The following is a 22,919-nucleotide window of genomic DNA, read 5'->3' as shown; positions in this document are numbered from 1 at the left end:
GTAAATTACTACAATTATAAACAATGAGATGAACATCTTTATGAATTAAACTTAATTTTCACAGTGTATTTTCCTCGAATTTCAGGGAGAAATTATCAAGTTAAAATGATAATAATAGCTAGATTTGATGTGCACTGTTTCTTTTAATCATTGTGACAACCCACCGAGGTAGGGACAGCCATTGTGCCTGTTTGGCACTGGAAGGACAGCTTGAGGCTGACTTACTGCTGTTGCTCCCCTACCACTCTCATTCTTTGACCACAGCTTCTGTCCTCCTCCTGCTCTCTCCCTCCTCATTATGGGTGTCTCTCATCTCAATCCCAGATCAAGGAGCTGCAGCTGGTGCTGGCCGAGGCCCACGACAGCCTCCGGGGCCTGCAAGAGCAGCTCTCCCAGGAGCGGCAGCTACGGAAGGAGGAGGCCGACAACTTCAACCAGAAAATGGTCCAGGTGGGTGGTGCCCAGTGCCCTCCCTGCACCTACTCCAACCTCTCTTCCCTGAACCGAAGGCAAAAACCTTAGAGGTCCATGGGTCTTCAGAAGGCAAGAATGTCAGGGGAGACCTGTGTCTTCCAGCCCCATGCTCCTTTGGTGATTATGCATTAGCTGTGCTGGGCTGGAATCCTAGGCTTGTCATTGACTGTGTGACCTCAGGCCCATCCTGTCTCCTCTCTGAGCCTCAGTTTCCCACCTATGAAATATTGTCCCCATCAGAGCTGAAAACCTGTATTAGAAAGGCCACAGGCCTGGTTGATTATCAAGATGGTAGTCTTGCTTGTAGACGGCGTTTACTAAGCCCTTACTGTATGCCAGTTTTGCAATGCACTTTCCACACATCGTATCCTTTCAGCCTCATGTTTCCCCCTGTGAGGTGTCCTCATTTTGCAGATGGGGAAACTGACGCCCAGAGGGCTGAAGTGCTTTGCCCAGAGTTGTAGTTACAGGGCAAGGTGGGGCTGGGATTCGAATTCAGATAATGGGCTCCCTCTGAGCTGCAACACCGCGTTGTTTCCTTGGGTATTGACATTCTCAGCCTTCCTCATTGCGAGCATGCCTTTGCTCTGCATGTGGGTCACCATCATTGCCTTCCCTCCCAGGTTCCTCATTAAATGTGAGAGCACACCTGGTGTGTGCTTATTAGCTGATGTTATGGTTTTTATAATCAGACAGAGCCAAGTTCAAATCCCAGCTCTTTCATTGATTTGTAACTGATTGCTGCTGTTTTTATGAGTTTCCCATCCCTGGAGTAGCCGAGGGAAGTGTTTATTTCCAACAGAATGAGCTGCTAGCGGTGGAATCCCTGGCAGGGTTCACCAACAGGCCTCTCCCGAATTTTCCTCTTTGCCCTTGTCTGAGGCCTGGAATGGGGTGGGTTTGTGGCCGGGAGACAGCTGGGGTGGCTCACGCTACTATCCCCCTCACAGCTGAAAGAGGACCAGCAGAGGGCGCTCCTGAGGCGTGAGTTTGAGCTGCAGAGCCTGAGCCTCCAGCGGAGGCTGGAGCAGAAATTCTGGAGCCAGGAGAAGAATATGTTGGTGCAGGAGTCCCAGCAGTTCAAGCACAACTTCCTCCTGCTCTTCATGAAGCTCAGGTGGTTCCTCAAGCGCTGGCGGCAGGGCAAGGTTTTGCCCAGCGAGGGGGATGACTTCCTTGAGGTACAGTTCCTCTGGGGTTCAGGCTGGGGCTGGGGTGGGGGAAATAGGACGGGAACGATACCCAGCTGGATAGACACAGCCCTGGGGCTCAGACAGTAGCCATCAGCTTGCAGCTTCCATCCCTGCTTTCCATCACTCATCAGCACCTGTTTATTGAGAACCAGCTCTTTACTGGGGACTGTAGCAGGTGCTGGGGATACCATGATGAGGACGACAGACTTAGTCCCAGCCTCGCCAGGAGGAAGGCTTTTGGGGGGCCAATAGGTCTTCAACACCTCTTTAGGTCTCTACTTGTTGGTTTCCTTTTTTAACAAACCTCAGAGTCTTCAGCAGGCAACAGTATCTAGGTGAATTAATAATCTAGTTTTGTTGTTTTTGCATTAGATGCAAACATGGTATATATTAATGTTTTTTACTCTTTTAAGGTATAACTTACGTGTAGTAAAGTGCACACATCGTAAGTCTACACCCCCCAGGTACACAGTATAGCCCAACCCAGATCACGATGAGCACATTTACAGTGAGGCTCCCACGTGCCCCAGGCAACATGCCTACCCCCGCAGCCAGATCTGTTCTGACTTCTCACACCATTTACACCGGAGTTAATTTTGCCTATTCCAGAACTTCATATAAATTCATGTTGTCTTTTGTTTCTGGCATTAGCTTAATATAATTCTTTGAGGTTCATCCATGTTTAGCGTGTGAAAATAGTTTATTGTTTTTTACTGCTATTTATTTTTCACTTATGCATATACCTATTTTATATTTAATGTTACCTTTGATTTATGACAATGAGCACTGGCTTTCCATTTTCAGTAATAATACAAACTTCCTTTTTTAGATATATTTGTTCAAGTAGAAAGAGTAGGTCGACTTAAAGGCATTACTGATAGTACAGGTAGTATTTGGGTGTGGCAGGAAACACGAGGAGTGGAGCTCTGGGAATGTGTGGAGTTTGGGAAGGACTCACATGGCCCATTTGTCCCTCAGCCTGTGCAGGACCCGTTGTCCTCAAAGCCCCTGCCTCCCATCAGCAGCAGCATGCTAACATTGCTAGGAGAAGGGGGGCGTGCAAGGATGTCATACCTCAGTCACATCCACCTGAGTCGGCATTCTCACCTTGGCTTTGGCTTTTTGGGTACAGGTACCTCTGGTCTAGCCCAGGCTTGGCCCTTTGCTGGTTCAAGCTACTCTTTGCCAAAGCCAGTGGGGACCAGTGGCAGTCCCAGTGTTCCCCTATGTAAGGCCCCCCAGAGTAGCCTGAATGTCCCAGAAGTGGAGGATGTTGGTTAGACCTGAATCTCTAGCAAGAGTTTCCTCCCCCAGCCCCAGTGGGGCTCATGGTTCTTCTCACAGGCCACCTGCCTCCTCCCCAAGGGCCTCTAGAGAGAGTCGCTGACCGTCATTTGATGGACATATTCCCTCCTGCTTTTTCCATGGAATGTCGGACACAGAGGTGCCCCTATGAGAAGCAGTTCGAAAACCTAGCATGCCTGCCCCTTGAGCATCACTCTTTATGACACCTGGAGCCTCATGTTTGAAGCCACTCTCTGCTTTAGGACCACCCCTCCTGTTTGGAAATCCCACACAAGCCTCTGGATGAAGCCCAGTTTTTTTTTTTAATAAATTTTTAAAATTTTACTTTAAAATTATACTAAAATATACATAACATAAAATTTACCTTGTTAACCGTTTTTAAGTGTACAGTTCAGTGGCATTAAGTACATTCACCTTGTCGTGCAACCATCACCACCATCCATCTCCAGAACTCTTTGTCTTGTAGAACTGAAACTCTTACCCATTAAATCCTTATTTATTCCCCCTCCTGCCTGCCCCTGGCAACCACTGTTCTACTCTCTGCTTGTATGAGTTTGACTTTTTTAGATTCCACATGTAAGTGAGATATTGTAGTATTTGTCCTTCTGTGTCTGGCTTATTGCACTCAGCGTAATGTCCTCCAGGTTCATCCATGGTGTCGCAAATGGTAGGATTTCCTTCTTTTTTAAGACTGAATAATGTTTGTATGTGTAGATCACATTTTTTTTATCCATTCATTCATAGATAGACACTTAGGTTCTTTCGATGTCTTGGCTACTGCGGGTAATGCCACAGAGAGATCCAGGTTTCATTTCCGCTGGATATGTACCCCACAAGTGGTATACCCACAAATGGTAGTTCTAGTTTTAATTTTGGGGGAAAACCACTGTACTGTTTTCCATAGCCGAAGCCTAGTTTTGACTGCTAGGGAAGATTCTTCCCCACACCCCCCAAAATGAATTGCCTGCAGGCCACATAGCTTATATTTTAAATCAGTTTGTCTCAGGCAAACTCCATATTTGGTGAAAATCTTTCTAGCCGTTTCAATGAACTGGAGTAACAGAAACAGAAACTTACTTGAAAAAAAAAAGTATAAGCATAGAAAATTAAATAATATATGTGCCTGTAATAAATAGAAATAAACATATTTCCTGAAGTAGGCATAATAAGATTTAAAAATAACCACAGATGTAAAATATATATGTACATATATGTATGTAATATGATATAAAGCACATGTGTATAAAAATACATATAAACAAATACACAATAAAATATGTATAACTATATAAGTAATAAACCTGATCTGTATGCATACTTGTAAAAAATGTGTGTATCCACACATGCAGAATTAAAACTACACACGTGAATGATAACTCTCACATATTGAGTATTTTTAGTGCTCTGGGCATTGTGTTAAATGCTCTGAGTGGACAATCTCATTTCCCTTTTATACATGCTCTGGAATGTGGAAACACTTATCCCCATTCTACTACAGTTAAAGATCTTTGATTCCTCACCCTCAATTCTGAAATCCAGAAGCTCTGAGAACTGTGTTTTGTTGTGTCTAACTCAGTTGGAAAGAATTGACCTGACATTTGTTCAGCAGCAAAACCTTTATTTATCCCATGTCACGTTAATATTCACATGTTTGAAGGGGCATTGTCGGTGCCCATGAGCACAGTGTTAACACCAGTCTGGGCTGTTGTACAGTATACCGTGTAGGTGCCAGATTATCTTTCTAAATCCCGATTGATTCTGAATTTGAAGCACACCTGGCCCCAAGGAATTTCAGAGAAAGAATTGTGCACCTGTGTATATAGATAATCAAAAGTCTGTATGTTTAGATCCTTGTGACCAGGGACAGAACTAGGTGTCTGTTCATGTACGCCCTGCTCCCCCAATATGCTTCCCAGCCTCATAACCTGCACTGACCCCAGAAATCCTTCTTCATTTGGTTTCTAGGACACCACACTCTCTTGGTTTTCCTTCCACCTCACTGGTTTCTCCTCAGTCTCCTTGGCTGGATCTTCATTTTCTCCCTGAACTGACCTCTTAACATCAGAGTCCCCAGGGCTCAGCCCTCAGATCGCATCTCTCCTTTACCTGCACTTACTGCCTCAGGGCACCTGTCCAGGCACTTGGCTTAAATGGCCTTTCTTGCACATTGCAAATCCAGAATCTACAGAATCTGACCCAGATGCACTGCCCACCCCTTCACTGCCCCCAACTGAGCCGTTATCACTTCCTGCCTGGATTATCACCGTAGCCTCCTAACTGGTCTTCCTGCTTCTGCCCTAGCACCTCATCCTTCCACCAAGCATCTTGTGTTCACAAGGGTACCGGGAGGCCAGGCAGCAAGTACTCCGTGCGGATGGTGCCGCCTGGTGTTGTACCACTTGGAGCTCTGTTGCTATCCTGTAAAATATCTTAACACAGCAGCTAGAGTGATCTCATGAAACCGGAAGTCAAGCCAGTGTCTCTCCTTGGCACCATCCTCCTCTGGTTCCCATTTCACCCAGAGTAGAATCCAAGGTCCCTGGTCAACCAGTCTTGGTCCCTGTATCCCTTACTTCCTCCTTGACTCTCTTGCTCTTCCTCAAACAGACATGTTCCCACCTCAGGACCTTTGCATTTGCTATGCCTTTTCCCTGAAATTCTTGACCTGCAGATATTCCCATGCCTTATTATTTTATTTCCTTTAGGACTTTGCCCAAGTATCACCTTCTCTCTAAGGCCTTCCTTGGCCACGCAGTGCAGCACATCCTAAGCCCCTTCCCGGCTCTCTTTCTCCATAGCACTTACTATTGTGGGACATTCCATATTTAGTGACATTTCATGTATTTCACATATTTGTTTGTTTTCTTACTACTGGCATGGAAGCTCAGGGGGACCAAGGTTTTTGTCTGTCTTGCTCACTGTTGTGTCCCCAGCTCCAAACACAGGGCTTGGCGCATGTAGGTGTTCAATAAATATTTATCAAATGAATGAATGAGTAATGAATGAGTGCCCCAGTCAGAAGGTGGCTTCTTCTGCTTCATTCTCATCCTGATCTAGACCCTCATCCCCTAGGCTGGCTCCTGCCCAGAATCCATCATCAACAAACCCCTCCTCCCAGGAAGTCCCTTCTTTTCACCCAAACCTCTGGTTGCCTTTATCTATAATTATGAGGGTGTCTGTGGCCCTTTTATTCCAACCATAGAGCCTACCTTGACAATGCAGCTGTTTATAAGTAGCTCTCAGGGATGCCTTATGGTCCTGGGGGCAGAAGAGATGGTGTGGGGGGCCAGCAGGGCCTGACTCGGCAGCTGTGCTTCTCCACCCAGATGGTGCCCAGGGATCAGAGTTAAAATTTGGGCAGTTGGTGCCTAGCTGGGGTGCCTTTGGTCCATAAACCTCCATTCTTTCTTCCTGCCTGGCTTTGCATCCCCCTTTCTATCTAGGCCACTAGCCTGTATCCCCTCCACCTGAGAGTCAGACCCCAGGCATGATGCCCTCCTACCCTCTGTTGAGTGTGGCTTCTTTTTTTTTAAATAGGTAAATAGTATGAAGGAGCTGTACCTGCTAATGGAGGAAGAGGAATTAAATGCCCAGCATTCTGATAACAAGACCTGCGCGGGGGACAGCTGGACCCAAAACACGGTGCGTTCTCTGCCCATTTCCAGTTCTGTCCTGTCCATCTGTTCCTTTGTCTGTCTAGTGATCACATCTTGCTGCTTTCCCTGACCCCAGTCCTACGCCAGGCACGGGGGCTGCAGTGAGTTACTGCCTGGTCACTGGCCCCAGATGCCCAGTAAGTCACCCCAGGGCAGTGGTTGAGGGTCAAATGATGAAGTGTGGGGTCACAGGTGAGGGAGCAGTTAATTCTGTTTGGAACGTAGAGGGGATGGTATTACAAAGAAGAGGGTCATAGGTGGTAGGGTTTGAAGGATGAAAAGGAGCTTGCCTAATAGAGAATAGCGAAAAGGCCATTCTGGACCAAGAGAACTGTGTGTGCAGAGGCGTGGCAAGGTATTCTGTGGCTGCAGCTTGGGATGTATACAGTGGGGGTAAGGACATCAGGCTGGAGTGAAGGATGGAAGGAGGAAGGGCTTTTGGCCTAGGATCAGGAACCCTTAAATCAAACCTTGGGGTAGTGAGAACAGTAGGGGCAAGCTCCCAGGGTCACCCACAGTAAGCTGGGTTACAGGTGGGAAATGGGTCATGGGCCCAGGAGAGAAGATTGGGACCAAGTCAGGCAGTCAGGGAGGCTCCCTGTTTCAGACTCCCTGGCCTATGGTGGATCAGAGAAGACAGATCCCAGGCAAGGAGAAGGACCCAGCTTAGACGCTGCAGAGCCTCAGAGAAGCTAGAGCTCAGCTCAGATTTAGGCTGAATAATTGTTGTAATAGCAGGATTTTGTGTTTATGTGAGGCTGGGGCACATGTCAGCCCAGGAGGGGGCCAGGGCTGGGCTTGTCGTGCCTGTTTTATGGGGAGATGACCCAGCAAGGTCGTGGGATTTGCCTGAGGCCTGGTTGAGTCCCAGGCTGGACTCTGGATGAGTGTGCCCAGCCCTCCCCTCCTCGCCAGTCCAAAAGCTTCTGACCCAGACCTTGTCCCCGTCTGCAGCCCAATGAATACATCAAGACCCTGGCCGACATGAAGGTGACGCTGAAGGAGCTATGCTGGCTGCTCCGGGATGAGCGCCGTGGTCTGACTGAGCTTCAGCAACAGTTTGCCAAGGCCAAGGCCACCTGGGAGACAGAGCGGGCAGAGCTCAAGAGCCATACTGCCCCGGTGAGTCTCCCATGTGTCAGAGACACCCCCTGCTTGTTTCCCTCTCAGCCAGGGCCTCAGATCTGGGAGCAGGATGCCCAAGCTATGCTCTTAGAAGCATAGGAATCCCTTCACTTACCTTGTGGCCCAGAGACGGTGAGAGACTTGCCTAGAGTCAAGGGACCAGAAACAGTGGGGACTGGGGGGTCCCTGGTCCAGGGAAAGCAGGTGAGGGATTGACAGAGGAACACGGGGCCATCAGAGGCAGCTCTGCTGCACCCTGGGCTCACAGGCGAGGCCAGAACACTTAACTGCCTGTCTGCACAGGGTGACATCCTTCTTGCTCAAGCCCAGATTTCTGATGCCTGCTGTCCTCATAAGGATCCCCTTAACGCCCTGCTACCTGGCTCTGTTTTGCTCCCTCCACCCGTACTGGGGGACTCCCTCCCTACAGCCCAGATGATCAAAGGAGCCTTAACCAGGAGCCCCAGGTCTCTGCTGTGTGCCTGGAGGCAAGTTGCTACCTCCCACTCGTGTCTGAGAAGTGAGAGGGTGGGCCTCCTCCCACTCAGAGAGAATGCTCTCACCACCACTGCCCCGACCCCACGCCACAACTCTGCAGGGTCCAGCTGCCTCCATCCTGCCCCCGCTGCAGGCTGCCTTCCTGGGGATCACGGGCCCCTTGGAGGTGGGTACGCTGATTATCTCTATTGGACAAGTGGCAAAACAGGCACAGAAGAGTTATGTTTCTTCCTCAAGGTCACCCAGCTAGTAAGGGGCAGACTTGACCCTGACTCCCACAACCTCTGCCCTCCTGGCTCCCTATGACCATGATCCCATCTTCTCCCGTGTTCAGACTTCTGGCTTCCTGGGGTCACCATTCTTTCCTCCCAGTGCTCCCTGCAGATCTCATGGCTCCTGCCGCATCTGTACATCCACAGTGTCCACTGCTCCTGCTGCCCCCCAACCCCTGCCATTCCAGGCGCCCCTCCCCTCAAACCTGACCGCAGCCTGAGGGTGTGGGGTGCACTTATTCTCGAGATTGCATGTTTACCCTTTGCCCCTCAAGGTTTGGGGCCAAGAAAGCCATCATGCTGGGATGATTCCTGTGCAGTCTTTATGTGACTGTGCATGCTCCCCACTAACTGTAAGCCCTGGTAAACACTGGTAAGAGCTGTTGAAATACCGTGAGAAGCAATAACTAGGAACCGCTGCCATTTTGTAGCTATGTGACCTGGGCCAAATAACCTCTTCGAACTTCTGTCTTCTCTGTAAAATATCGAAAATGGCAGTTATCTTGCTGAGTTTCTTGAGGACACTGAGATAATGCCTGAAAAGCCCTTAGCACGGAGCTTAGTGGTAGAAACTGCTCCACACAAGCCTTGATTGTTAGGGAAGTTTAGTTCTAACTGAGGAGATCAGGGAAAGTTCCTGGGTGAGGGGTCCTCTGAGGAGCACTCCCTCCCCCTGCCCCCTGCGGGTGCCTGGGAGGGAAGGAGTGGGGAGGGCAGAGGGGAGGAGCCTCCTGGTGCCAGCTGTCCGGTTTGCTCTTCCTTCTGCAGATGGAGCTGAAGGCTGGGAAGGGGGTTGGGGAGAGAGCAGGGCCCGACTGGAAGGCAGCCCTGCAGAGGGAGCGGGAGGAGCAGCAGCACCTCCTGGCCGAGTCCTACAGCGCAGTCATGGAGCTGACGCGACAGCTGCAGATCAGTGAGCACAACTGGGGCCAGGAGAAGCTGCAGCTGGTGGAGCGGCTTCAGGGTGAGAAGCAGCAGGTGGAGCAGCAGGTAAAGGAGCTGCAGAACCGCCTGAGCCAGGTAAGGCCTGTCCCAGCCCGAGCTGGCTTGAACCACTAGGGGGAGTCACTGTAGGCAAAAGGCCAGAGGGAGGACTCCTTCAGGTAACGCTGGATCCGTGTGCTCAGAGACTGCCCTAGGGATGAGGTCTTTTTCTCCGTCAGTCTCGCAGAAAGGCTTGCTTTCCTCTGCGTTTTATTCTGAAGCCAGCTGTCCCTAAATAGGGCCTCTGTCAGTTTAGCAGTTACAGTGGAAAGAGAGTTTTCCTTTTCACAAGGCTTAATCAACCTGGTGGGAGTCATGTGCCCAAAACTAGAGACTGCCAAAACCCCAGAACCAAGAAAGAAGAACCAAGGCTGGTTCCCCATGGAAAATTGGAATCCTCTGACCAAAAGGAGGGAGATAAGAAAAACAATCATTGACCATTAACACCGCAACTACAGTCAGCACGCACCCAGCTTACCAGACTGCTTTGCTCCACTGTGACTTTTTCCTTTGTTTCACTTTTTAATTTTAATTGTATAAGTCAGGACTTCATCTTTACATAGGACTCAAATATTGCAAAAGCATACTCCAACCCATTCTCTCCCTTTCTTGCTATTTAAATTTCTATTCACAGAGTTTTTTATCATTAATTGAATCATAATATACGTATTGTTTATACTTTGCCTCTTTCATAGAGAGCTGTTCAGGACAGCGTGTAGAGGCCAGTCTCATTCAGTGTAATTGCTGTTTAACGTACCTAGTGTGGGAACACCACTTTGATGTCATTCAGCTGCCACTTAGCTGATATAGCTGTTCCAGGAACTGCAGCATGAATTAACATAATAATAACAACTATTACTGTATTTGATATCATGACACTTATCAGGATGCCTGTAAGTGGTTGGTTTCATGATCATTTTCCAAACCCACTTTGTTGGTGGCTCAGAGCTGCTACCCACTGGAAAGGTGGCTCCTAGTCCATGATCTGGGTCATCTGAGCTGAAGAGTGCAGCCTGGGGAGTGGCCCTGCACAGATCGGGACTCTGCTCACCAGCTTTGCCTGCCCCTGACTGCCCTCTTTACCCTTGCCCAGCTGCAGAAGGCTGCTGACCCCTGGGTCCTGAAGCACTCAGACCTGGAGAAGCAAGACAACAGCTGGAAAGAGGTGGGTGGGGTGATAGACTGCGTCACCTGGCTACACTGGGAACTCCTCATTTGTTGGGAATGTGACAAGGAGGATACTAATGTTGTCCCACAGGTCACACCCTCGCCCCTTAGGCTCCTCAATCCTGGGGTGTCTACTTCATGGTCCAGGCTGTGCTTTGGGACCTTGAAGGGCCCCTGCCAGCTCCACTGTTATGTGCCAGGAGAAAGGCTGAATGTCTCACTGTGTTTCAGCTGTACCTTTCTCTAATGGAGGGCCTCTAAATAGCTGTGTGGTCTTGGGCAAGTCACTCTCCCTCTCTGGGCCCCAGTTGCTTCATTGGTAAAATGAGAATCACGCTCAGCCCTGGTTGTGGAGATCAATTGGTGAAGTTTGCTTCTAAGCACCAGGTGTGCTGTCCATTTAGCAACACACTGAATAACCAAACAGTGAACATATGGGCCCTTGCTCATGACAGCTTGAGGAAGTGCTGTGTTAGGAGATTTGGTTGCAAGCAACGAAAACCAGTTCTGGGAAACTGTCTCAGGGGACCTGCTCTGGAACCAGGGTGGGACAAGCCCTGAGCAGGACCTCAGGTCACTGTTTTCACCTCCAGCTGAACAGAGGTCACTGGGTGCTTTGTTGCTGCCACCACATTCAGAGTAAGTTCTAAATGACTCTCTCTCCTTGGGTTTTCCTTGGGTTCTGATTGGCCCAGCCTCAATCACATACCTGTGGAGGGAGGTCAGATGCAGTGTAGCCAGGAACTGACCAACAGACATTCTAGATCGGTGCTGACATCACTCCTGCTCTCCAAGAGGAGACTCAGGCACGTGGTGTCAGGGCTCAGCTCCCACACTCACCTCCTGTTACCTTCCCTTTGTGTGCTAGTGGCCAGAGCTGACCCTTTCCTGCCTTTCTTCCTTGACAGACACGCAGTGAGAAGATCCATGACAAGGAAGCTGTTTCTGAAGCTGAGCTTGGGGGAACCGGCCTAAAGAGGTGCGGGCAGCCACCCCCACCCCATGCTCCACTCTGCAGCGCCTCCCCTGCTCTGCCCCCTGCTCTGCCACTTTGCCTCCCCTATGTGCCCATGACTGTACCGCAGCTAAGCTGAGAGAACACTGGGATATGGTTTCTATAGAACCCAAGCCACTTAGGAACTAGGAGATGGGGTGATGGCAATTCTAGCCTATGATTTTTTTGGTTTGATTCAGGGCGTGGAAAACCGGGACCCCAGCATATCCCAGCAGGGAAAGAAACTGTTCAGCTCCTGTTAGCGGTCTTTCTTCCTCTATCTGAAGTTGGGAGAGTCCAGCCGGTCATCTGTTCCTGGATTAGTGAACAGCATCCTCTGGGTTTAGCCAGGGAGACTTCCAGAACTATCAGGACCATCTCTCCACCATTAGGACACCCATGAAAAGAGTGAGGGCAACAGAATCCCATAGGGGCCATGCAAGCAGCCTAGACGAAGCCAGGCAGGCCCCAGGGTAGAAGGGGGCTCCAGCGTCATAGTGTGGGGTTTGAATTCCACCTCTGCCATTTCTGGCTCTGCCCTTGGGCTATACTTCCCATCTCTGCCTAGTGGGATAATAGGAAGTGCCCCATAGAGTTGTCGGAGGGCTGAATGGTCTGACATGGGTGATGCTGTCATGTATGCCTGGCACTTTCAGTCATCAGGCAGCACACATGCCAGATCTGTGACAGAGATTAAATGGTGTCCTAGTTTAGATTCCCCCAAAAGCAAAGCCTGAGACAAGGATTTGAGTACAAATAGTTTATTCAAGAGGGGATTCCAGGAAAAGCCTGGAAGTGAGACAGGGAAGGGAAGGCATCATAAAGGGGGTGCTATCAAGCAAGTTATATGTGGGTGATTGGAGCTCAGTTTCCAATTTCGCTGAGGATCTCTGGGAGCCAGAGCAGAATGTGAGTTCTCCTACCCAGGGGACAAGCCACCAAGTTTCACCCATTGTTTTTTGAGGGTTGTATGTAGGGCCACAAACTGTGATATTTCTAGCTTCCTCTGGCTGGAGGCCAAGTGTGCTCCTGCAGACAGAAAAAAGCCCTCAGATGGAAAATGGCAGGTGCTCAGTGTGCTTTGTTGGGTGTGTAGGTGTGATGAGGGGCAGGGCACCGACAGTATCTTCCAGGAGAGGTGAGCAGAACCCTTGTGGTCCCAGCCCTGGTGAAGCGCTGGGACCAGGGAGGAAGACCAGAGTGCCTGACCTGTGTAAGGCACCTTCCACTAACGCTGCTCTTCCTCCTCACTTTTCCCAGGACCAAATCTGTCTCTTCCATGTCGGAGTTTGAAAGTTTGCTGGACTGTTCCCCCTACCTCACCAGTGAAGCTGCCCGGGGCAAGAAGCTGCCCAACAATCCTGCCTTTGCCTTTGTGGGTGCTCAGCCAGTGGACCCGGAGAAGGCTGCCCCGGAACAGCCAGGGCTGTCGCCACGGGACTGCAACCGTCTGGGTGCCCTGGGCTGCCAGGAGCCGGCGGGGAGGCAGATGCAGCGCAGCTACACGGCTCCCGACAAGACAGGCATCCGCGTCTACTACAGCCCCCCGGTGGCCCGGCGCCTGGGCGTCCCTGTGGTCCATGACAGGGAGGGCAAGATCATCATCGAGCCTGGCTTCCTCTTCACCACGGCCAAGCCCAAAGAGTCGGCCGAGGCAGACCGACTGGCCGAGAGCTCTTACAGCCGCTGGCTCTGCAACTTCTCCCGGCAGCGCCTGGACGGGGGTTCGGGTGGCGGCCCCTCGCCGGCCGGGCCTGGCTTCCCAGCGGCTCTGCACGACTTCGAGATGTCTGGCAACATGAGCGACGACATGAAAGAGATCACCAACTGCGTGCGCCAGGCCATGCGCTCGGGCTCACTGGAGAGGAAGGTGAAGAGCACGTCCAGCCAGACGGTGGGCCTGGCCAGCGTGGGCACACAGACCATCCGCACGGTCAGTGTGGGCCTGCAGACCGACCCGCCCCGCAGCAGCCTCCACAGCAAGAGCTGGTCACCCCGCAGTTCCTCGCTCGTGTCCGTGCGCAGCAAGCAGATCTCATCCTCCCTGGACAAGGTGCACTCGCGCATCGAGCGGCCGTGCTGCTCGCCCAAGTACGGCTCGCCCAAGCTCCAGCGGCGGTCCGTGTCCAAGCTAGACGGGGCCAAGGACCGCAGCCTGTGGAACCTGCACCAGGGCAAGCAGAACGGCTCCGCCTGGGCGCGCTCCACCACCACGCGGGACAGCCCCGTGCTGAGGAACATCAACGACGGGCTGTCCAGCCTCTTCAGTGTGGTGGAGCACTCGGGGAGCACTGAGTCCGTCTGGAAGCTGGGCATGTCCGAGGCCCGGGCCAAGCCCGAGCCCCCCAAGTACGGCATCGTGCAGGAGTTCTTCCGCAATGTGTGTGGCCGGGCGCCAAGCCCCACCTCCGCGGCGGGGGAGGAGGGCACCAAGAAACTGGAGCCCCTCTCCCCCGCCAGCTACCATCAGCCGGAGGGCATGGCCAGGATCCTGAACAAGAAGGCGGCCAAGTCAGGCAGCAGCGAGGAGGCCAGGCTCTCTGTGCTCCCCCAAGTGGGGAAGGATAGTGTCCCCCGGGATGGAGATGGAGCCACGGTCCTTCCCAATGAGGTAGGTGGGTGGGGTCTGCCCTTTTTCTTGGGAGGTGAGGTTGGCTTATGAGGTTCAAACTCTTGGTTTTCAGACTGAGAAATGTGGTTGTGTGTTTCAAAAAGTCCTTGTGCTGATCTGGGATGGGGATTGGAAGGCCCCAGACCTGGAACAACAGACCTAATGGACACTCGGTCTGAATACAGGAAACTAGTGAGCATGACTTTCGTAGCTGCTTGTGCCACCACACACCAGAGATTGCCTGCATCCCCTCCAGGGGAGAGGCATGCTATCCGCTCTCCCGCCACCCAGCAGATGCTGGAGCCAGCTTGTTTGGTTTGTGAGAGCTGATCGTGTCCATCTGTGTTCAGTGACTTACTTCACCTTAGTACCTTGAGATCAGCAACTGTGGGAGGCTTTTTTTTGACACCATGAAAATTGGAAATGCTACAAATCAGGGCTTCTCCTCTCACTCCTGGAAAACTAGTTATTAAATATTTACCAGTACACCACTGCCCCCAGCCCACCAAGACTCCAGGCCTAAGTGCTTCCATATTCTCTGAGACTCCTTGGCTGCTCACTCCACTCCTGGTATCAAGTTCAGATCTAGGTAGGGATTATGTGCGTGTTGGTAAAAGAATGCATATAAGTTAGCTTTGCAGAAAAGGAAATGACAAGAGTATCTCATGGAACCCAAGGTTATACTCCACTTATAATTATTATAAAATATTTAATATGTTCCCTGTGTTGTACAATATATCCTTGTAGCTTATTTTATACCTATAAGCCCCCTACCCTTATGTTGCCCCTTCCCCCTTCTCTCTCCCCACTGGTGACCACTAGTTTGTTCTCTGTATGTGTGGGTCTGCTTCTTTTTTGTTATACTCACTGGTTTGTTGTATTTTTTAGAGTTCACATATAAGTGATATCATACAGTATTTGTCTTTCTCTGTCTGACTTATTTCACTTAGCATAATGTCCTCCAAGTCCATCCATGTTGCTGCAAATGGCAAAATTTTATTCTTTTTATAGCTGAGTAGTATTCCACCATGTGTGTATACCACATTTTCTTTATCCATTCATCTGTTGATAGACACTTAGGTTTCCATATCTTGGCAATTGTAAATAATGTGCAGCTGCACTGTTTTTGATTCAAGTATAATTGATTTACAATGTGTTAGTTTCAGGTGTACAGCAAAGTGATTTAGTCATATTTGGGTATATATATATTTTTTTCTTAAATTATTTTCCATTATAAGTTATTGTAAAGTATTGAATATGGTTTCCTGTGCTTTACAGTAGGTCCTTGTTTATCTATTGCATATATAGTAGTGTGTCTGTGTTAATCCCAAACTCCTAATTTTTCCCTCCTCCACCTTGTACAGCAGCCTTTAGCCATTATCCCTGTGTGTTGATAATATTAAAAAATTAGAAAATACCTAAAATGCACATAAAAGTGAATTGGATAAATAAATTAAGCTATTTTCACTCAGTGGAATAGTATGTGGCCATTAAAAAGAAGGAAATCTAGACATACATAACAACACAAAAGTGTTCATGTTTGCAATTGCAAAACAGACTGTAGGGGGTGAGATCCTTCTGGTAAATGTATGTGTGTGCAATGTTTTGAGAATTTATCTTTCATGGACAATGTCCACTTTCTTCCCTGTATATTCCAGGATTTATTACATTCGGGAATATTATTTATGAACAGGCATTAATTCTCTAGTGGGGGGAAATAATTTTTAAAAATTGGTCGAGAGAGGGGCTACAAACCCCGGGAACTGATCCCTGGGCACAGCTGAGTCCAGATTCCTTGCCTGGCTGGCCACCAAGTACATGCGTAGTCAAGACCTCCTGGTTCTTCCTGACTTCTTCTTCCCTCCTCCTAGGATGCTGTTTGTGACTGTAACACCCAGTCTCTCACCTCCTGCTTCGCCCGGCCATCCCGCTCTGCCATCCGCCACTCTCCTTCCAAATGCAGGCTGCACCCTTCAGAGTCCAGCTGGGGTGGGGAGGAGAGGGCAGCCCCCCACAGCGAGTGACGGAGCAGCCGGGCTCCCCACCTCAACCAGCCCAATCCCTGGATAGCTCATGGGAACCAGCGAAGAGGAGACGAGGCAAGGGGCCCCGACCCCTGCATCCCTCGTCCTGGAGAGACAGCAGCTGCACCACTGCCAGAGAAGAGCTTTGCCCTCCAGGTAAAGCGGGGCCTCCTGCTGACTGCTGGGTGGTGATCTCTGACTTCCCAGGGGAAGGCAGTGAGAGGGAGAAAGACCAAAACTGGGCTTCAGAAGCGTCTCTAGAGAGATCCCTTGGGAGCTGATCCACTGAGAGCTTATCCCTGGGTTGTAAGGGAGAGCCTTGCCTGGTTCTACCCACACCCACTTCTCAGAAGAGCCAAGGAAAGCATACAGTTCCGGCCATGCCCCTCAGGGAAAAGGGCTCACAGAGATGTTCCCTGCCAACCACATCCCTCTTCATGGGGAGGAAACACTGATGAGAAGAACAGGCTTTGCTCTTGGGCTCAACTTGGGGGTCCTGGTGGAGCTGAGCTGGGCATCACCCCATCCCTTCCTTCCCTCCACCACCTCCTCCTCCCAGCCCTGCTGCTCTGGACTGCTGTGGCTCAAGGGGATATGATAGGGCAGTAGCCAGGGGTCAAGTATCTGCTTGGAGTCCTGGAGCCCTGGATCTCCCTGCCCAAAGCCTGGATGCAGCAGCAAGGACTGGAAGACAAGGTAGAAACGTGTGGGGCTCAGGGTCGGGGAGCCACTGGAACTGCGTTTCTTGCCAAGGTGACTTGGGGGTCCCCAACCTTCCCAGGAGACTCCTTGAGGACAGAAATGGGTAGAGCAGTCTCAAGACCTGGTGCACATATACATGCCTGATTGCCCACTGCCTTGATTGCTGGGGCCTCTCTCCCTGGCACCCTGGGGAGGCTGTTGCATCTCCACTGTGTTTACATCCTATGGCCGGTGGAGGGTGAGGATATTCCCAGCAAGAGACTCCCAGTTGGCCGGGTCAGGCCAAGGAGCAATCCAAGAGGCTGGTGCCCCAGGACATGGCAATAGACTGGGGCCTGGAAACACATTTCTTGCCTAGGTTGTTTATTTGAATTTTTCTTACTATAAATATTTAAGGTGGTTTTACTTTATTTTAATAATTTAATTTACCCTAAAGTCCTTAAGGTAATTTATTGCAAGTTGAGACGTACTCTTGCCACTGGGACAACGTGAGGCTTCGAACGCAATGGACGGGTGTGGGGTCCCCCATGTGGATAAGGAACTCGCAGCTGAGCTCTGGTCTCCTGGTCAGGCTTGGCGGGTCCCCCAGCAGAGCCGGAGCCCTGCAGTTTGCTCCCCCAATGCCGCTGACCGTTTGACCCCGGATTACTACTTTACACTCAGCACCCGGTACTTACCTGGCCCCCAGCCGTCAGTCTGTGAATGTTCACTGACAGGGTGGGGGACTGGACCAGTGTCACCACTTCCCAAACATTTTCTCTTTTCCTTCTCATTTTCTTCTCTCCCTCTAACACCTTTTTTTCAATGAGTCAAACATGGATTCCTAAGGCTTTATCAAGAGCAGGGAGAGCTCTCCAAGTTCCCTAAGTGAGAACTCGCAGGAAAACAGGACTGAATTCTGAGAATGTTGTTTATTGCAGCTTTGCACATGGATGTGAGAGTGTCTGCCAGCCTGCTTCAGTTCTCACCAGCCTGCCAGCCTTTTCACCAGCCTCTCTCTTTAGCCTTATGGCCTCTCCTGGCTCGACTCCCAGCCCTAACTGTACTGCCCGCCCTTCCCCACATCCCATGAGAGCTGCATGAGCCATCGGATGGATTGCAGCATGGCTCATTGCAGTGTGGTGGTGGTTTTGGGGGGGTACTCAGACGGCCTCCCCCTTGGTGCCAATGAACCCATTTTGGATGTACACGTGCCCCCACATCTGTGTGTGATTGGCTGGAGGCCCAGATGGATAAAGCAACTTATCTGTGAATTCCCTATGAGGAAAACCATAAGCCAGCAGCTTTGGTAGTTTGCCCCCAGTACCCAGGAGATGCCTCTGCACTCCTACCCACCAGCTCCCAGTCTTACCCTTTCTCGGGCACCTGGACCAGTTATCCAAATCCCTTCATCTCCATTCCCCATCAGCAGAACTTTGGGGTCATATTAGTGCAACCAGACACTTCCTCACACCATAGTGACCTGTGTGGGCAGAACAGGCAGGCCGATGGAGCCGTGGGCCAGTCCCCTCGGGATGCCACTGCTCCCACCCAAGAGATCAGGGGGCCCCTCCAAGGTTGTCTCCAAGTGAGGGGATTCACACCAGGCCACGAGCCACCAGAGGCCTTCTCCCACCTTCCCAAGCTGCGAGGGCCAGGGAGGCTGTGCTTCTAGCCTTGGGGAGAAATCCTCGTGAGACCTGAGCCCTGCGGACCATTCAGCCTTACCGTCATCCTCGTCCAAGATTGTCCTTGCCATCCTCGGTGTCTTGGTACCTGGCCGCCCGGCCCCCAGCCAGTGTCAGAGGCCCCAGGTCATGGTTTTCAGTCAAGTCCCAGTTTCTATTTTCTGCATGCCACTGTGCGAGGTCACTCATCACTGTTCCGACAGAAGCCTCTGAACGTGGGGCTTGATGGGGTTCAACATGTTACCTGTAAATACTGGTTTGGTTTGATTTTTAGCATTTTAATTAGTAACAGTGTTTTCTTTTTTAGGGTGGGGGGTTGGTTTGTAAAAACTCTCTACTCATTTGGAATGTAATTTCTAAGTTTGTTTCTTTAAATGCCTTTTAAGTCTTGGTAACATTCCCAAAGCAGAAAACTGCCTGGCCCGCAGCGGGGACTCCCCTGGAGCATCGGGTCCCAGGAAGGAACACTACCCTTTTCCCCTTTCTTCCCCTTCCTACCACCCCTTGCTTTTTTACTCCTAGCAACTTCCTCGTCCTTCCCTTCCTCCTTCTCTACCAATCTTTTTCCTTTCCCCCATCCCCATTTTCTTCAACCAAAGTCCCAAGGTACCCTGAAGTCCTATTCCCTACAGACCGCCAGGCTTAGATCCATTGTGTTGGCACGAATTGGTTGTGGGGAAATGGGAGAACAGTTGGCATGGTGACCCCAAAATGGACCATCTTGTGTTTCTTATGTCTGACTTCTTCCCAGAGCCAAATTAGACCCTCCTGGGGGCAATGATGTCTGTATTCTAAATGAAAATCAAACTACTTTGTCACATTAGTGTCTCCTAGATCCTGCATGCATATGACATCAGTACCCAAGTTCCTGTCACCCTGGCAGCCCTTTGCCCCCAGTTCTTTCCCCGCCAAAGGCTGACCAATTGAAAAATACCCTCCAAGAGGCCTTGCTCAAAATGGGCCCTTCCCCTTGGGCTCCCCCAGAACACTTCTCTACCGGCTGCTCTCCCAGGCGACAAAGTCAAGGGCCCAAGGACTTGAGCCTCTTCTACCCTGATTGCAACATGGCTCTATCGTGCCTGACCCCATGCACCTTTCATGGTTTCATCATCCAGCCTGTTCTCTTGCTCACCCAACTTCCAGGCCCTTCCCAGTTACGAAGTGGGAGAATGTCCTTCTACCTTCTGCCTGATCACACTCCTTATCCCCAAGCCAACCCCCTAGTGCCCTGGCCCTGGAGGTGACACACCCTTCACTAGTGTTAGTGAATAGAAAGAGAGCCACAAGATAAACTGGACCAACCCCCTCACTTTTCTTTAAACTGTGACAAAACATATATAATGTAAAACTTACTATTTTAGCCATTTTAAGTGGCTTTGAATACATTAATAATGTTGTACAACCATCACCACTATCCATTTCCAGAACTTTTTCATCTCCCCAAACTGAAACTCTACCCACTAAACAGTAACTCCCCACCCCTCCCCTCCTAGGCTCTGATGACCTCTATTCTACTTCCTGTCTTTATGACTTTGCCTATTCTAGGTTCCTCATATAAGTGAAATCATACAGTATTTGTCCTTTTGGATCCAACCCCCCTCACATTTTTGGATGAGGAATCAGGCCCAGAGAAGGAAGTGGGTCATCTAAAGTCACACAGCAAACTAGAGACAGAGTTAGGACTCAGGTGTCCTGACTCCCAGCAGGCTCTGCATTCCCAGTGGTGAGTGAGACATCACCTACCATTCTGTGGTCTTGGCTGAACCCCTTGCTCTCTCTGGGCTCAGTCTGTTCGCTCCCCACCACCTACCCATCCTCTCTTTTATCATCTTCCTCCAAAGCTTCCCCTCCTCCTGCCTCCTCTTCTCCAGCTGGTTCCCACCAGCAGATGAAGTGGCCCTGGCCCATGGCCAAGGTTTTTCCTCTTTTGAGCCTGGGGCTTACTTGTAGCACCCATCCCTCAGCCCTCCCAGAATGGCCTCCCCAGCTCTGCTCCCCTCCCTGTAACCTCAGCAACCCCCTCCCATCCCCTCAGGCTCACATTCCCATAATTCTGTGTCTGTGGTCTTCCAGCTCCTGATGTTTGGTTTCAAATCTCATTGTGTCTTCTGAGTTTTATTTTGTGTTTTTTCACACCAAAGGAGGCACCTTTCCCCAGTGCCTCAGGCTGTGACACCCCCACCAGCCCAGAAAGATGTCTGCTTCATCCCACCCCTAAGCCACATTGTCTTTGTCCACAGCTTCCTGGCAGGACCTTAGTACTTTCCACTGGGAATGAGGGGGGTACTTGGATCCCCACTTTGACCTCCGCTACCCTGCCCAGTCCTGCATGGCCTTTTTTGGAAAGCAGATGCAGCCTGGCTAGGTTCTTCTCTCCTTCTCCCTGGGACCTTTCAACCATCTGTCCTTTTGACGTCACCATCTTTTGCATTCTCCCCTGAAAAAGCTTGTCCTAGCAGAACCAGTAGCTCACCCTGGCACTACCCCTTACCCCTCCCAACAGTGTTTGCAGTTTGCAAAGTCCACAGACCCAAGAACCAAAGGGGACTGGGGACATGATGCTGGGCCTGAGTCCCCTGCCCAGGGCTCCTCCCAACCCCTCCCTGACCCTCCTTAGACCCTCCCTTGTCTATCCCACCAGCCCTACTTCCTTCCCTTCTGCCTTTCACCAGCCCTCTGGACCCTAGGCTCTAAGGAAAGGAGCTTTGATTTCCTCTAAGCATCCTTGAAGGGCCAAAGTTGTCAGGGCCTGGCCACCTTGTCACTCTTCATTCTGATACCACTCAAACTGCTCCCATGAGAAGGAACCTCAGCCAGGAGTCTGGAGACCTGGCCCAGGTCTGGGCAGATGTCAACTTCTCTGCGTTTGGCTGGTGGTATGATTTTACGATGACCAGAAGGATGATCCTTAGGGCTTCAGAGCACCTCTCGTGTTTTCGGGTCCTATGTCATCACCCTCTTTCCACTGGGCCCTGCTGTACTGGCTCCTCTCTCAGCTCTGTCACTGATCTCTGTGCCTTAGTTTACTTCTCCACACAGGGGGGCTCACCACAGGTCTGTTCCTAGCTTTTTCCCAGACATTTTGGTACCTCTAATGCAGGGCCTCGCCAGCTGTCCCCAGCTCCCTGACACTGCCTTGGGGCACAGGTTGCTGAGGATGAGATGCCTGGACATTCTCAAAGAAGCAGGAGCATAACCTGGGAACCTGATAGAAATGAAAAGTGTTGGCCCCACCCAAGACCTACAGAAGTAGACCTCTTTTTTGGTGGGGTGCTCAGCAAGCTGGGGTGTAGTAAGCCCTCCAGATGATTCTGACATACATAGGAGTTTGCCAACTGTTGGTCTAGGCTAACAATTAGTGCGGCCTGGTGAGGGACTGAGGCTGGCCCTGACCAGGAAGGGGTGGAAACACCAGCCTCATCTGGACTCCTGATAGATTGGAAAACTCCCTCCACACCCTCCTCCTCCTCCCCAAGAGTAAAACAAAACTATATTCTCCTCTTCCTGGAAACTGCAGGTCTGGGAGAAGGCATACATTTTTCATTTCCCTGCCCCTGCCTTGGTTCCACTTCTACCCACCTCTCCCACTTGTCTGGGTTTTACAAAAGGTTGTGTAGGGTTGTGCCAGTCAGGCAGGGGGTGGAAGTCCTGGAGGGTGTGGGAGACAAAAGACCCTGATGGTTTATCCCTTGGGAATCTCACCATAGGCTTATGGCCTCTCTTCAAATAGAAAGAAACTTAACTCCTCAAAGAAAGAACCCTAAATCCCCAGCCAGCTCCTCCTCCTTCTCCCACCTCCAGGGAGACCTTGTAGACAGTGCCAAAAACAGCTCCAACCCCCAGCAGCTGGGGAAGAGAGCCAGAAGCTGTCCCTCCTCATCCTGGCCCCCCTCCCCAACCCCCACCAATACTGTGAAGCCCCCTTCCTGCCCAGCCTGGCTTCCTGGTGTGGCCTCTACAGTCGTGGGCCCTAGGGAAGGAAGGGAAAGGCCTTTGGGAAGGAAGGGACCAAGGGCATCCTTGGGCCAAACTGTCCACCTCTCCTGTCCACTGTTCTCTCCTCCCCACTCCTGTCTTCAAAAGGCTCCTTCCCAGGATGGATTGGGTGCTAGGACAACCATGGTCCAATCCGCCAGCTCTCCTTGCCCCCGTGTCTTATTTCAGACATGAGAATACTGTACAGTGTAAACTTACAAAGGGTTTTTAATGGTTGTAGATTGAAAATAAAGTATGTCATATGAACAGTT

At 50.7% G+C, this 22,919-nt stretch overlaps 1 protein-coding gene across 2 annotated transcripts in view; it reads left to right on the top strand.

The window, feature by feature from the left end:
• MTCL2 (microtubule crosslinking factor 2) overlaps nucleotides 1-22,919 on the top strand; it is a 63,544-nt gene extending 40,625 nt beyond the window's left edge. Inside the window, exons 7-16 of one of the 2 annotated variants that reach the window (XR_012061712.1) lie at nucleotides 325-450; nucleotides 1,425-1,655; nucleotides 6,510-6,614; nucleotides 7,583-7,750; nucleotides 9,292-9,543; nucleotides 10,601-10,672; nucleotides 11,583-11,653; nucleotides 12,929-14,279; nucleotides 16,151-16,459; nucleotides 16,863-22,919. Coding sequence is in view for 1 of the 2 variants with exons in the window: in XM_015237723.3 (XP_015093209.2) it covers nucleotides 325-450; nucleotides 1,425-1,655; nucleotides 6,510-6,614; nucleotides 7,583-7,750; nucleotides 9,292-9,543; nucleotides 10,601-10,672; nucleotides 11,583-11,653; nucleotides 12,929-14,279; nucleotides 16,151-16,303 (2,529 nt within the window). In the remaining variant the exon portion in view is untranslated. Of the gene's footprint in view, nucleotides 1-324; nucleotides 451-1,424; nucleotides 1,656-6,509; nucleotides 6,615-7,582; nucleotides 7,751-9,291; nucleotides 9,544-10,600; nucleotides 10,673-11,582; nucleotides 11,654-12,928; nucleotides 14,280-16,150 lie in introns of both variants that reach the window. The other variant, XM_015237723.3, reaches the window with a different exon arrangement.

This window comes from Vicugna pacos, chromosome 19 (genome assembly GCF_048564905.1).
Source record: "Vicugna pacos chromosome 19, VicPac4, whole genome shotgun sequence".
NCBI classification, from domain to species: Eukaryota; Metazoa; Chordata; class Mammalia; order Artiodactyla; family Camelidae; genus Vicugna; species Vicugna pacos.
Note: the sequence above shows the minus strand (reverse complement) of the source record. Positions and strands in the feature narration are given on the sequence as shown.